Raw genomic sequence first — 13,684 nt, 5'->3', positions numbered from 1 at the left:
TTGAGATCTTAAACTGCAGTATCTGAACTACTAAGCAAAAGGATGATACACCTCATAGTAACAGTGGCTTTAGGTCATAGAAGATAGGGTGTGTTATCTCACTTTACTAGGAAACCAACAGAAAGAAGATCCTGCTGACAAGGCAGAAAACTGATTGCTTTGTTTTGAGGTTTTAGCATGGTTAAGGCCAGAGTGAGAGCCTAAATGCTGGAGGAGAGGTCTTGGTAAGTTTCTGTTTCTGTGGACTCTGTCCCTTTACTGCAAAGAGCCTGTTGTTGAGCCTGTAGTTTCCCTGAGTCAGCCCTGAACTGCGGCTCCCTAACTGCAGTATCCTTGATAACCTGTGCTTTGCTGAATTAAGTCAATGTCTTCTCTTTCACATACAGATGCAGCTTCTCAGGGCACAGCAGGTGAGTCTCAATGGTAATATTTAACTGACTGTTTTATTCTTATGTGTGGTTTAACTGTATGTTGCTTAGAAACAGGACCTGCATGTGGGAGGAAGTGCGTTCTGGTAGGAACTCAAAAGTTGTGTTTCTTTCAGAATACAATTGCAGAGAAACATGTCTCAGAATTTAGAGAACTTTACTCCCTCATAAATTGTTCACTGAATGTCCAGTGGTCTTGCTCACAAGTTGATTTGTGTTATGAAAGAAATGCAACTAGACCAAGTACTTTGTAGTTCATATTTTCCAAATAATTCTGAATTTTTTTTCCTGATTGAATGACACCCAGGCCAAATCTCTTCTCCTGGTGTTTTTAGTATTTTTTTGCCTAAGTCCCTTTTGCTAGATCAGAAAACTGACACCTACTGTGAACCCTGAATATTTGATCTCTAGTGCTTTGCTTGGACAGAGTAAAGGGCAAGCATGTTTTTGCTATCCTGAATCTACTGAACAGAGAATGTCTTAATCTTATAGAAAGGTGAAATCGTATATCTAATGCTGGAAATTAACTTTGTGGGGCTTTGACTTTGCAACCACTCCACCCAGCTGTGCAAATATAAGCAGCATTCTTAGAATTATTTATAAATTGAAGCTTTTTGAGAGTCTGCTGAAGCCTCTGAGCACCTGCTCAGAGTAAGACTTGAAACCTGTTAACAGGATGTCCCAATAGTGGTGTTTCAGGCTTGTTACATAGATCATTCTTATTCCTAATATCTTAAAACACAGAAAAGTAGATCTGTAAGAGAGGAGCTAAAGCCATGTGATATAAGCTGTGCTGCTGGCCTATTCCAAAACTGTGATTGCCATTGAGCTCAGCTGTGCAGATCTAGCTTAGAAAAAGTAATTTGCTGAAATCTGACAGTTTGGTTTACACAGTGAGCCGGCTTTGAGTGAAACAGCAGTGTGGTTCTTGGGAAGCATATTGGGGTAGAAGGTATTTAAAGGGCAATTTGCCTAAGGAAGCCTGCATGTGAAAGACATTTAGTGACACTATGTTCCAAGGGATTGGGCCATTTTCCCTGCTGTATTTGTAGTAAGCAGGCCAGTCTGTCACCTGCAGGTTCAGGACCTTGCCCTGAGGTCCCATCTTGTGTTCCTTTCCTTCTGATCAGTGGAGAAACTGCTGCTTTTGCTGTTGCCAGATCTACTTGGCCTTCTAACCCTGGTGCCAGAGTAAATGATGCACTGTTCTAGAGCAGAATACTGGACTTGCTTCGGAGCCTCTGTCATCTGCTTTGCTATTTGCCTGGCATTGGTACAGCTGATGTGTTTGAATACCAGCTAAAGGTGCTGATTGTGTGTGAAGATGCTGCCATGACCTCTATGTGTCCAGCTTTTTCCAAAGAACTCAGATGATCCAAACGTAACATAGACTCTGCGATCCAAATAGCGGAATGGCAAGGAGAGAGGACGTGTTTCTTTTACAGGGAGCAAGGATGAAGCAGACTGTTTAGTGGGTATAGCTTCACTGTTTAGAACATATAATTATGAATCCCCAGTCAGCTGGAGTCTGATCATACTGTGACTGCAGTAGGGCTGGAGTTTAATATGGAATTAACAAAGTCAGCTGGGCTGAAGGTGGACTCAGATATTGGAAGGTTTAGGTTGACCATGGAGCTGCAGGTGTGCTCGAATACCTGTGTGGTGAGTTTGTGCAGAGTTTTCTGTCTGCTGGTTATGCTGATGCAGTCGGAAGACATGGCATTGTGTGAGCTGATGTAGCTCGATTAGGTGAATGGGGTGAAAAATAGCAAGTAATGAGACCAATTGTAGTGTGGATCCTTCCGGCAGCCATGGAGTCTGTTCATGCACCACAGCACACTTTGTTGCTGTGGTAACCACTGTGTGATTTTTTGAATATTTATGCTATGTAAAAGGAGTTTGGGTAACCAAAAGACAGCATGGATTGCTCTATTGTGTAAGAATCCCTTCGGTTGTAGTTGAGACTTTGATTCCCTTGGAAAAACTTACCTAATGCTGTCTTATTTTTCCCAAGATGGGTGAAAAACGCTGAGAAATTGGCACTTGTGAGCCTGGGGAGTGGGATGTGGTAGTGGTGGAGTTCGGAGTTTGTCAGAAAAACTCGGTTCATGGTTCCACTTGTTCACTTCCCAATGCCTTTTTTGTTTGTGTGTTGATTTAAGCTTTCAGTGTCAATGTTCAGTTCTCAAGGGTTGATTCCTTTTAAGGCAGAGCATGCTGTCTGTTTCTGTGAAATCAAATTAGGTAGGAGATGTGTAGAGCACCATAATCATGCTGTTGTGAGTGGGAGACTGGCTGGAGAAAACATGACAGGAGCTGCAAAGCCCTACTGGCACCAGTCTGTGTTCTGGTAATGCTAATTTCTTCTTTTGGTATTATTTGGCCACATAGACAAGATACACTTTGTAAAGGTTTCTCTTTTCCCAAGTGTAGTGAAATACTTTGTACAGCAAATACTTTGTACAGCATCTTGTTCCCAGAAGCTCCAGGAATGGGAAGGCATTTGAGTATTCTCTGTTCTGTCCTGATTTCTCAGAAATGTTTCTCCTTCCTGCAGATCCCAACTCCTCACTTGAATGAGTCCTGTCCAGCACAGCAAGGAGCAATAAAGAGCAGCACCTTTCCTCAAAGCAGGCTAATTTACAGGTTGAACTTTACAGCAGTTTTTTTTTTTTGCAATTACCTGAAGCTCCCCAGCATAATCTGTTGATTTCAGTAATGCTGCACCTTACCTGATTAGCTGAACTGATCCTTTCATACCAAAACATCATTGCATCCACGAGTGTTTCCCAGAGAGAGGTATTATAAAAATAGGAAATTCTATTATATGTTTTTGAAGTTCTTTTTAAAAAAAGCCAAAACAAAACAACAAACAACAACAAAAACCACAAACCCCCTGTTAGCTCAAGTTCAGAAATTTAAAGTTAGCAGGAGTTTGTATACAGGGAAAAGAATTTTTCTTTTCTTAGAGAAGTCCCCTCAAAAATAGTTATTTATTTTGCAGTCATTTGCCTGAACCCTTGGCCTATCCTGCAGGGACTCAGGACTCAGAAGAGTTTCTCACTTAACTTTTAGGCACGAATCATAGTATCATTTAGGTTGGAAAAAACTTCTCGGATCATCAAGTCCAACCAAGGACACAGAAGCACACAGTTTGTTTTTCTCTTCAAGATACTCTTGGCCATGACACAGCTGCAGGCAGTTAGGGATTATGAGTTGCAGCCTTGTGTTTTGTTGACAGGTGTTAACTCTGGGGGTTTGCCAGCCCTCACTGAGTGAGACTTCCTTCTCCTGTGCTAAAAAGCTGGCAAGTGGTAGCAACTCCTCTTATATTTTTCCAGGATGTTCAGGATCCCTCCTGAGCTCTGACTTACCAACTGCTGGGAGTCTAGTCTGGTTAGCTGGCATATTTTTGATATTCCTTTCATCAACTGCAGTCTGGGCTGGAGGATTCTGGCCAGGAAGGTAATGATGTACATATAGAGAGATTTGATTTGTTTTGTGTGATACATCTACTTCCTCAGCATAGATTGGAACATTCTTGACACACCAAACTTTTTGGGTCCCGAACTACAGCTTCTTTGACTCCTGTAAGTACAAGTTCAGCAGATGCCCAGTTCTTCTGTGTTCTTCTCTTTAATATTTAAGTGCTCTCTGAAACATACTCTGAATAATTGTTCTGCAAAGTCTAGCCCTTATAACTTAGCATTGCCAGAAGTTTGGACAAATGGTCTTATAAGGACCCAGGGGAACACTTGCTTCTGCCCCAGCTCTGTCTCCAAGTCACATTGGTACTAAGCCATCAACACAGAAGTTTTTGCAAGTACCTCTAATAGTTTCCCAATACCTTTGAATGTTGAGGTCAGATGTGTCTTTCTAAAAGGTCAATATATGTGCAGCTCTAGGAAGGCACACTACTTCCTTCAAGGGATTAGGCCTTGAGTATTTCAAGTTTTTCTCATTGAACTGGTTTCTTGTGCAATTGATGGCCTGAGCCTTGTGTCTTTTCTCCTTGTTTCACCCTAATGTATGCAGAACAGACTAAAGCATAGCATCATCTCTCTTACACAATACACTCATTAAGGATGTGGGGCTGATGGAATTGCCTTGTATTTGTCTTATTAATGCTATAAATTATCTTTTTCCCACTTCATTCCTAGGAGTGACCTGAGTCCTAATGTAAGGTATGAAGGCATTGACCTTGGTGACAGCAGTTTGCCAAAGGTAGGAGTCTTTTCTAAAGCAAGAGAAAAGACACTCCAAAGAGTGCATCAGCACCCTTTGGGGCTATGGTCATGCTTGAGAGCTGTCTGTACACACACAGGTCTTTGTGTCTCACCCTGTGTAGTGGCCACAGAGTCAGTCTGATCTCACTGCAGAGCACTAGGAGACATGAATCTTTTTGACTTCTTTTCTAGACTAAGCATTAAAGGCTGGTTTTGAGATTAAAATCTGATTAAAACAATAACAAACCTCTAAAAAGAAGTAATGTAACTCATTCACTAAAATTAAAACTCTTTTCTCCCCAGTGAAGGTTAATTTGCTCTATAGAATTACAGTTATCGGTTTTGCACAAAAGAGATTGTGTGGACCTAAATTGGCTTTAACAAGGCTGTTGGGATTAAATTAAACCTGAGAACAACTTCTTGCATTGCTGCTGGTGTGCTCCACTATTCAAAGGCTTCTGCTCAGTTGTTTGTTTATTTTTGCTTTCATGCTCTTCCATAGAATCTTTTTTCCAAGAATGTAATTCTCTGGAAATGATTTACAAATTCTGGAGGAATTGCTATGGGTTTTAGCAGAGTTGTTACATTTTTTTATTTTTAATTTTTTCCTTTTATAAGAAATTTAAACACCTTTTATGCATTCTAGTCAAGCTATAGGAGTTGCATAGCTCCCTGATAACAAGTGAAGCACTCAATAAGAGATTAAAAGGTTGGGCACCTTTTCGAAGCATCCAGAAAACAGGTGCATGTAAAAGTAAAGATTTATCAACAAACAAGTGCAGCAAGTGCAACTGTTGCCATTCAAATGTGTTTAAGTGGCATTGCCAGAACAAATTTCTTTCTGAAGCTGTTTAATCATCAGTTTCCCAATCTTTATGACTTTTTTGTACCTTTTACTTACAATATTTGCATTTTTTCAAATACCTTCATGCAACTAGAGATTAGCAGTTTTATGTGCTGACTGTATTCACACTGATTCTACTTTCAGCAAAACACTAAATTTTCCACTGGAAAGTTTATTACTTGGAGATAATAAGGAAGCGTATGGCATTGACAAAAGCTGTAAAATATGTAAGTAATACTATGATTTTTTTCTCCATTCATCTGCCAAGGGATGGCAAACAACAAAAGGGTTATGAGGAATAATATTTTACTTCAGATTGAACAGTAAATCAGAGATAACTTAGATACTCTGAAAGAATTGAATGCCTTTATCTTCAACTATAACACAAAATCTCAGTTCCACGCTAATTTTTGAATTTAGGTAATTCCATTCTGCCTTTTCTGCCTAAGGTGCCCTTGGTGTCCAATTATTATTTCAAGGTATTGCGTGTTTAGCTCTTCTCCAGGAGCTTTATTTTCCTAGTAAGTAAAATGATTCAAGTTTACCTACAGAAAATCTTAGTAATAGATAAATGTACAGAATTGCATGTTCAATTTGGAATAGTATTTTCATAGCAAGTCAAAAGATGTTTGATTGGACTTAGAATAATGTCATAAACTCTGTATGGTGGGGTTTTGTTCATTAAGGTACTTGGGTGAATTTCTCCTTTGAGTGAATAATTTCCTTTAAAATATGCTGCTTTTAAGTGTAGAAAAAACTGCATGCAAAACCTTAGAAAAGTAACTGGTTTTTATTCTGCTTATGGTACTCATTGATGCACAGATGTTTTAGCAATTCTACTTCTGGAAGTCCTGGGAGATATACATACTTAGAAATATACTTAATTTTCCTTTATGCTTAACAACAAAACAGCTTAAGCAGTAGAGATACATAATGAAACCTGGAGGAATTGCAACCTCACATCACTTATTACTTCAGTATTTGCAAAATAATTTACCAGAGTTAAGTTTCCAATTTCAGTTTAATGGAGAAAACAAGGTTTACCATAGGCAAACAGATGGTTTCCTGAAATTATTATCTTTTTTCTCTATTCAAAAGACCACAATAATAGGATATCAGCAATTCCTGGTGAGGTGAGTCTGTGACCACAAAGTTTATACCCAGGAAATTCACAGCGTTTTCTCATCTTTACTAAAAAAGTTATTTCATCTCTACGCTAGAAAACTAAATGAAGTTTTATAGGGGGATGAGGAAATTGTTTCAGGCCTCTGGTTTTTGGTTGAAGATGGAAAGTAGTAACTCAGTTTAATAAACAAGATACTATTTTGGAGTATAATTTTCAGAGAATTTTCATCTGCAGTTGAGCTTCACAGATGAAGCGAACTATACATTGTGAATTAGTTTCCCACCTGAAATTGAATCATCGATCTTTTATGGGACTTTTTATTATGGAAAATTTTGTCATGCAGATATATCTCCACTGATTATTTATACACATCACAGAAGTGAAATTGCACATTACAAAGTGCAGGGTGTGATTGTAATAATGAGCCTTATTTACTCTTGCAGAATTGTAAAGATGCTAATGAAGTTTAAACATAAAAATCTCATGCATAATCTGATTTAAATCCAGGTTCATCTGTTTTTGAAGCAGTTATTCCATTTCTTCATTCGGCATAGTTTTGTAGCTGAACTTTCTTACTAAAAATGATAATGACTGGGAAATGAAAACAATAATCATAATTAATGAAGTAAGTATATTTTTTGAGCTGTCATTTAGCTGTAATTCTTTCTCCTAGATGAAGGTGTGACAGGGACAGTAGTCATGGGATTTACCATGCTTGTCTTCAGATAAATGTAGCTGTAATTGCAGAATTATCTGAGATAGTTCTCTGGACTTCCTTTATTTTCAGTGGAGAGACATTTTGTCTTCCAGTTCCTTTGGCCTGTTGCACTTCATAATACTTTGAATCATATTTAGAATTTTCTGTCATTTTATTAATCATAAAGATATCTACGCTGCTAGTTGAGATGGGTTTATTTTTTTGCGAACGTTGAGCAGAGTAAGCGGTTTGCAGTTTTTTAATTCTGCATTTTTGGTGGGGAATGGAATACAAAGAAGACAAGTAGAAGACAGAAAAAACCCAATAAAAAAATCTCTGATTTATTTTTTTCCCCCCAGATTTTGCTAGATATTCTGCCAGGATACTGTTCTATTATTCCAAAACACTGCCTTCATCATAATTTTCTTGTAGTAGTTACAGAGGTCAAGGTAATACATCTGCCAGTTATTTTTCTTCCTGAGGCTTCCACTTTTCAGACTATTTCCAAGATTTCATTAGGAGAAACACCAATGCCAGAAGAACATCAGTGCCATTGAACTGTGACAGCAATTTTGTTTCTCCTGTGAGCTGGAGAGATCTTGTGTATTAAAGCACTGTGTGGAAATGGTGTATGGGAACATACGAATTGCAGAATGCTATAAGCATATCACATGAATGGGTGGGTGTTAAAGGTATCACAGCTGATAATAAGGAATCTTCTGGCTCACTGGAGTATTTCACAGTCAATAATGATCGAATAGCTATGAATTAAAATGAGAACTTTTGGAAAATCAGAGGTATGGTAAATGCTTTCAGCTTTTTTGCATTTCATTTTTACTGTTAGTCTGATTGATTGCCCGTCAAGTCTGATGAGTTGTTAGACCAAGAATAACAAAGGAGTGCAGTAGTGTCTGGAAAGGGAGAGAAATATCTTTATCTTATCACAGTGTGCACAGCTTGGCCACATTTCAAAGGGCTGGGAGAAGCCTGGAGCCTCTCTCCCTTGGGTTTGGGACTGCATTTCAGTGCAGGTCCCTGCCTGAGCCATGGTGTTAGCAATGTCTCGTGTGTGGTCATGTGCCTCACTGCTCCTGACCTTGCTGGATCACTCTCAAATTCAGGGAATGATGATTAGCAAACTGATGAATTAGGACCACTGCCACCTTTGTACAACCAGATGTCTCCTGGTCTTTCTGTCATCTGCCTGATTCTGTGCCTAGAATCATCTCATCTCCTAAATTCCTGATGGATTTACCACCTAGGTATAGCCTTTTTGTCAGCATAGGTGAAGTCAGTGTATTACCTACCTCGCAGAACCCTTGGTGCACAGCTACTGAACATATCTGATACTCCACAAAATATGAAAGAAGAGTTACCATTCCATTTTATTTGAATTAAAGCATGCTTTGGTTTTAGAACTATGGGTAAAGATAGAGATGAATGCAAATGAAGATGCCCTAACCACTTAGCTGGAACTATTCTGCAGTAGGAGTCTTTAAATCCTTCTTTTTGAAGCCTTTATCTTTCTTGAGATAATTAAGTAACTGTTGACATTGAGTGAGAAAACTCTCTTTGGTTTATTGGTTAGAGGCTTTTCCTGAGAGAGGGAATACCTCAATTTCTTTCAAAATATTTAAGCATTTCTACAAATATGTGACTAGAACCTGGAATTGATATCTCTCTGGTAAGGACTAACCACTGGGGCATTCAGGAATTCTCACTGGTACAGTAACTAGTGTGTGTCCCACAGAGAATCAGTTACAGGGAGAGGGATCAACAGATTCCTACCTGAGTATTCCCATCTGGCTATTACAGATGATTTTTTGATGAATAAGTTAACCTTTGGGAATATCAATGCTTACACAAATTGAAAATTTGCAACCTGAGTTAGTACTATTTTGGGAGGATGCCTAAAATCTTTTTTGCCGAGTAAAGAAATTAGTTCCCTTGGCTTAAATTTAATTTCCTTTTGGTTGTTCTACAGTGGGCATTTACGGTGATCAACTTGTAGCTGATTATCTGCTGATGCTGTTTCCATGAGACACATCTGAAGTGAAAATGCTCTCAATACAAAGTATCTTTTTGGAGGGTGCAAGGCCATAACATCTTACAGATATTTAAGGTGTTGGTAATATTTCAGGAATGCACTCAAGATGAAATATCTGAATATTTGTTTTTATTTGAGCTTTATAATCTTGATGGGGCAAAAAATTGTTTGATATTTCCTCAGCTTTTATTAATTTGGTTCTTCTGCACTTTACTGTATGGCAGCTCTCTCAGCTGTGCCTGTGTAATAAGCAAACATTTCCTTATCCAGCTTGATGCTGCTGATAGCTCTTGTAATTCATTCTCTTGATTATGTTTGGCAACTCATAATTTGCTGGTAGCTGGTATATCAGAGTGAGAGTTCCTGATGTGCATTCACACCATTAAACTCTCATGACATCACTTAATTAGAGGGAATTACCTGAATGTTTTCCTTACTTGCTTTCCCTATAAGGGGAGTGTAAGACAATCCGAATGTCCATCCTAGCAAAGCAAGAAAAGAGATTAACAGCCTAAGGCTTGATGGATAGGGAACTTGGAAAAAGAAGTTAGTCAATCCTTTGGCTCTCATGCTGATCTGTTTCTTTATGAGACAGGATATAAATGAGGCTTATTGAAATGTGACAGGAGGATATATTTTTTTTTTTTTTTACAATCTTACCTATAATTTGATTAATACTTTATTTCTACTTGTAATCTGAGGTTATCTGCTTGCATCTGTTTACATGCCTTTCTGTCACTTAATTAAAGTCTTTGTTATACCTTCTGTTCATATACAAGGTTTGACATGTTCATGATAAAAGTCTGTAACATAAATTAGCACATGAAGAATTGCAACAGCTGAGAATTTGAACAGTGCCATCTCAGCCAGTGACTACTTCTTTTGCTAGTTGGAAATCTTATGGAAGAACCTCTTCACATATCAACAAAACCAGACCAACAAAAAACCCAAACCCAACCAAATTAAAAAAACCAAAACCCAAACCCTCCAAATCCGAACTGTATACATAGTGTGGAGAACTGGAGAGGTGAACTTAGGAAGGATTTCTGACAGAACAGAACACAAATGTGTTAATTTGAACGTGTGCTGTAGATGGTATGTGCAGCAGAAAAGAAGAATGAGCAAAGTAGTGAACTAAATAAAGCTGTCACCAGTCTTCTTTTGTGTGAAGATATTTTTTGCCAGACAATTTTTACCACACAGAATCTGCCTATTGTTAGCTTGCAAAGCATTATGGGATTCTGTCCAAGACACTTCAATGTTAATTGACTTTCTGTATTTGCAGCACTACTTTATTATAAGAAAGAGAATTTTGGGAACCATACAGAGAATTTTTAGTATTAAGAAATTTCATAGCTGTTTAAATTCTGGCTAACTTTTCTGAAATATTTTTTCTGAAGAGGTAGATGCCTCTCTGTTTTGCTTAGGATTTGATGTTCGTGCTCATGTGAATTGGACTGCTTTAAAGCCTTCTCAGCACAGAATAGCCTAAAGTGAATAGATAACATTGCTCTAGTATAATGTAAAAAACTCTAGCAAAGAATTGCCCTTTACTATGCACTGTTTGTGCTCTAGACAAAGGGAAACCTGTGTCTTTGTTTCCTTGTTTAGTGTATCATTATATATAACTATAACCTAACTTTTTGGGTTAGCAGAGGTAAAAGTGCATACAATGAGGTATAACCTTGTTGACATCCTCCTGCCACAACCCACACAATTGACAGCATAATTATTTAACCCTTGCTCTGTTTTTTCTCTTGATGCTTTCACACATTTTATTTTATAATTCACCAATGACAAGGGATCGAATTGAACTTATTTTTTATTTACATCTGAGTCTTCTTTTTAGGTCTGTAGAACTGTAAAAATGATTAAATATTAGTAGTAGAGGTGAAAATAGCACAGCCTATCATGATCATTCTAAGTCAGGAGATAAAATGAAGGTTTTCTGAGTGGGTATCATAGCATCAAATATAAGAATCTAAAATGTCTTCATGAGTAAACATGATTTCCTGAAAACATCATAATTTCTCCCAATTTTGTTGCATCATATTCCTTCAAAATTTTTTCACATTTTGTTCTCAGAAACAGTGTTCAGATGATCCTGGGATAGTAATGGTAGAATTGTTAATGGCCCGTGGAATGTGTTACCATGACATCAGGATGTTTTAAAGGCTTTTTCTAAACACAGTGCTTTCAAGTCCAAAGTCTTTTTCTGAGATTACCTAGCAGTGATGTAACTTAAACAGATAGTTTGCAACTCTTGAAAATGTTGAGAGAAGGGTGCACTTTTGTTTAAGCCATAGATCATTGTAACAGGAAAATGATGGCAGCACATGTTGTGCAAAAGGTGATTTGCTCTTGACTAGACATTCAAATGAGCAGAGTAACATGTAATTGTTAGCTTAAACACCGTGTCAAGGTGGGGGAATCTGTAGTTACTTGATTTAGTGATTAAAATGCAAAGTCAGACAGGACAAGACATTCCCTGAACTGAAGTTGAACTGGTCTTCCCATATCAGCAAAATTACAGATTATTTTTTTTATACACCACCAAAATGCAATTGTGGTGTCTTTTGAATTTTTTATTATTTTTTTGGCTTTGAATAATATACCATACACTTGAGGTTTTTAGAGATGAAACTTTAGAGTTTTGATATTTCTGGTTTCAACCAGTTCTGATTTTGGAACAAAACCATAATTTTCAAGGTCAGAATTATTTGCAGGAGTAAATTTGATTTTTCTAGTCAATCATTTTGAATGGGCTGCAGGAGACCTTCCAGGATAAGGTGGCAATGCATAGCTACTTTTCTTTTATAATGTGTAAAAATCTCTTGATTTCACTTTCAAATGCTGAAGTATCTATTTTCAGTCATTGATTGAACCCCTGATCCAATTATACATAACTCCTCCTCTTTTGTATCATTCCCATTTGTATATAATGCCTAATCAGAGTGCTTTCTTCTTTCTTTTTGATCTAAATAACTTCTGTTGCTGACTGACTCCTCTAGACAGGGAATTACATGTCTACAGTACTTGATGAGCATGTTTCAAATGCTGTAGCTTGTCACGGTATTGTTTGGTTGCAGGAGATAACTCTGGAAATTCTCTTAACTGCCTTACTCTTCTTTTTTACTGTCTTTAACTAAAAAGAGAACTTTTGCAGTTCATATAGACGGTGCAGTGTTAATGAGAAACCACGTTCTACTTAGAATGTGGGACAAACCTCAAATTTCTAGGTGAGAAATATGAACCACCTTGTGCTGAACTTTCCTACATTTTCAAAATCAGAAAGGATCATTAAATTCTAGTAGAGCAAAACTTTGGTAGGCCTTCTAGCCAGTGCTCTAGGATGAAAGGTACAGAGTCTGCTGCAGAGCTGTAAATGATCTTTCTGGGATCAGAAGTAGAATTTATCAGGAATTTGTTGAGAAAATATGGGGGAGGTTTGTTAGATGTCAGAGATGTCATCTGACTGAGATCAGGAAGTTTTAATTTTTAACATAGCATTTTTGATGAGAAGAGTACTTCTAGGCAGGGATAAAATCCTGACACCTGCAAACCACAAAATTCAATACCTAAAGTAATCCCAGTATTGAGGGTGTTTGCACAGAAATTCTTCAAGCCTCTCGAGAAACAGCCTTGGAAGGATCAATAGTTGTCTACTGGGCTTCCTTTCAGAAACACCTGAAAAGCAGTGTGACAGGGAAAAAAACAACAAGATACAAACAAACATTTGCAGTGTTACTTAACTGCATTACTCAACCATGTAATGGTTACAGTGATCGTCTTGGCTTTCATGTTGCTTAAAAGGCACAGTGGTGGTCGAAAATATAGATTCCCACAAAACTTCTGTGCCAGAGGGTAGGGTTTGGGGATTGCCTCTTTGAGATTTTATTGCTTTTTATTCTGCATGTATGTAGTTTTGCATGGCAAAGCTCCACTAATAAAAGCTATGTATACACAAAAAATAAATTTACTAAATGATTAATATTTATAGCAAATTGAACAGTTTATATAGAATAGAATTAGAGCATAGCTGGACTGAAGGGCCTTTGAAATGCACTTTGTCTCACTGCCTGCTTAAAGTAGAGGCAACAGTGAAGTTAACTTGAATTTACAGTTTAGATTATATTGCTTAGGGCCATGCAGAGCTGTGTTATCAGTATCTCTAGGCATGGGGATGGCATGACATCTCTGGGAGACCTGTCTCACCATGGGAAACTTCTTCCTAATATCTAATCAGAATATTGCTGGTTTATCTTGTGCCTGTTCCTCCCCTTTTCTTTTTTTTTTTTTTCGAATTTGCACCTCAA

General features: G+C 37.8%; 1 protein-coding gene across 1 annotated transcript; it reads left to right on the top strand.

The window, feature by feature from the left end:
• Window positions 1-204: 204 nt before the first annotated feature.
• On the top strand, window positions 205-4,736 carry LOC103811793 (apoptosis-inducing factor 1, mitochondrial-like; the record flags this gene model as incomplete). The annotated part of the gene is given in 5 exon segments (XM_009084791.1): window positions 205-224; window positions 1,946-2,090; window positions 2,636-2,778; window positions 4,589-4,671; window positions 4,674-4,736. Coding segments are annotated over 5 exon segments (454 nt in total), but the record flags the coding sequence as incomplete, so codon positions are not given.
• Between the last annotated feature and the right edge of the window lie 8,948 nt (window positions 4,737-13,684).

The sequence above is a fragment of the Acanthisitta chloris genome, unplaced genomic scaffold (genome assembly GCF_000695815.1).
Source record: "Acanthisitta chloris isolate BGI_N310 unplaced genomic scaffold, ASM69581v1 scaffold7511, whole genome shotgun sequence".
In the NCBI taxonomy this organism is placed as follows: domain Eukaryota; kingdom Metazoa; phylum Chordata; class Aves; order Passeriformes; family Acanthisittidae; genus Acanthisitta; species Acanthisitta chloris.
The sequence above is the reverse complement of the archived record's forward strand: the minus strand, read 5'-3'. Positions and strand labels throughout refer to the sequence as shown.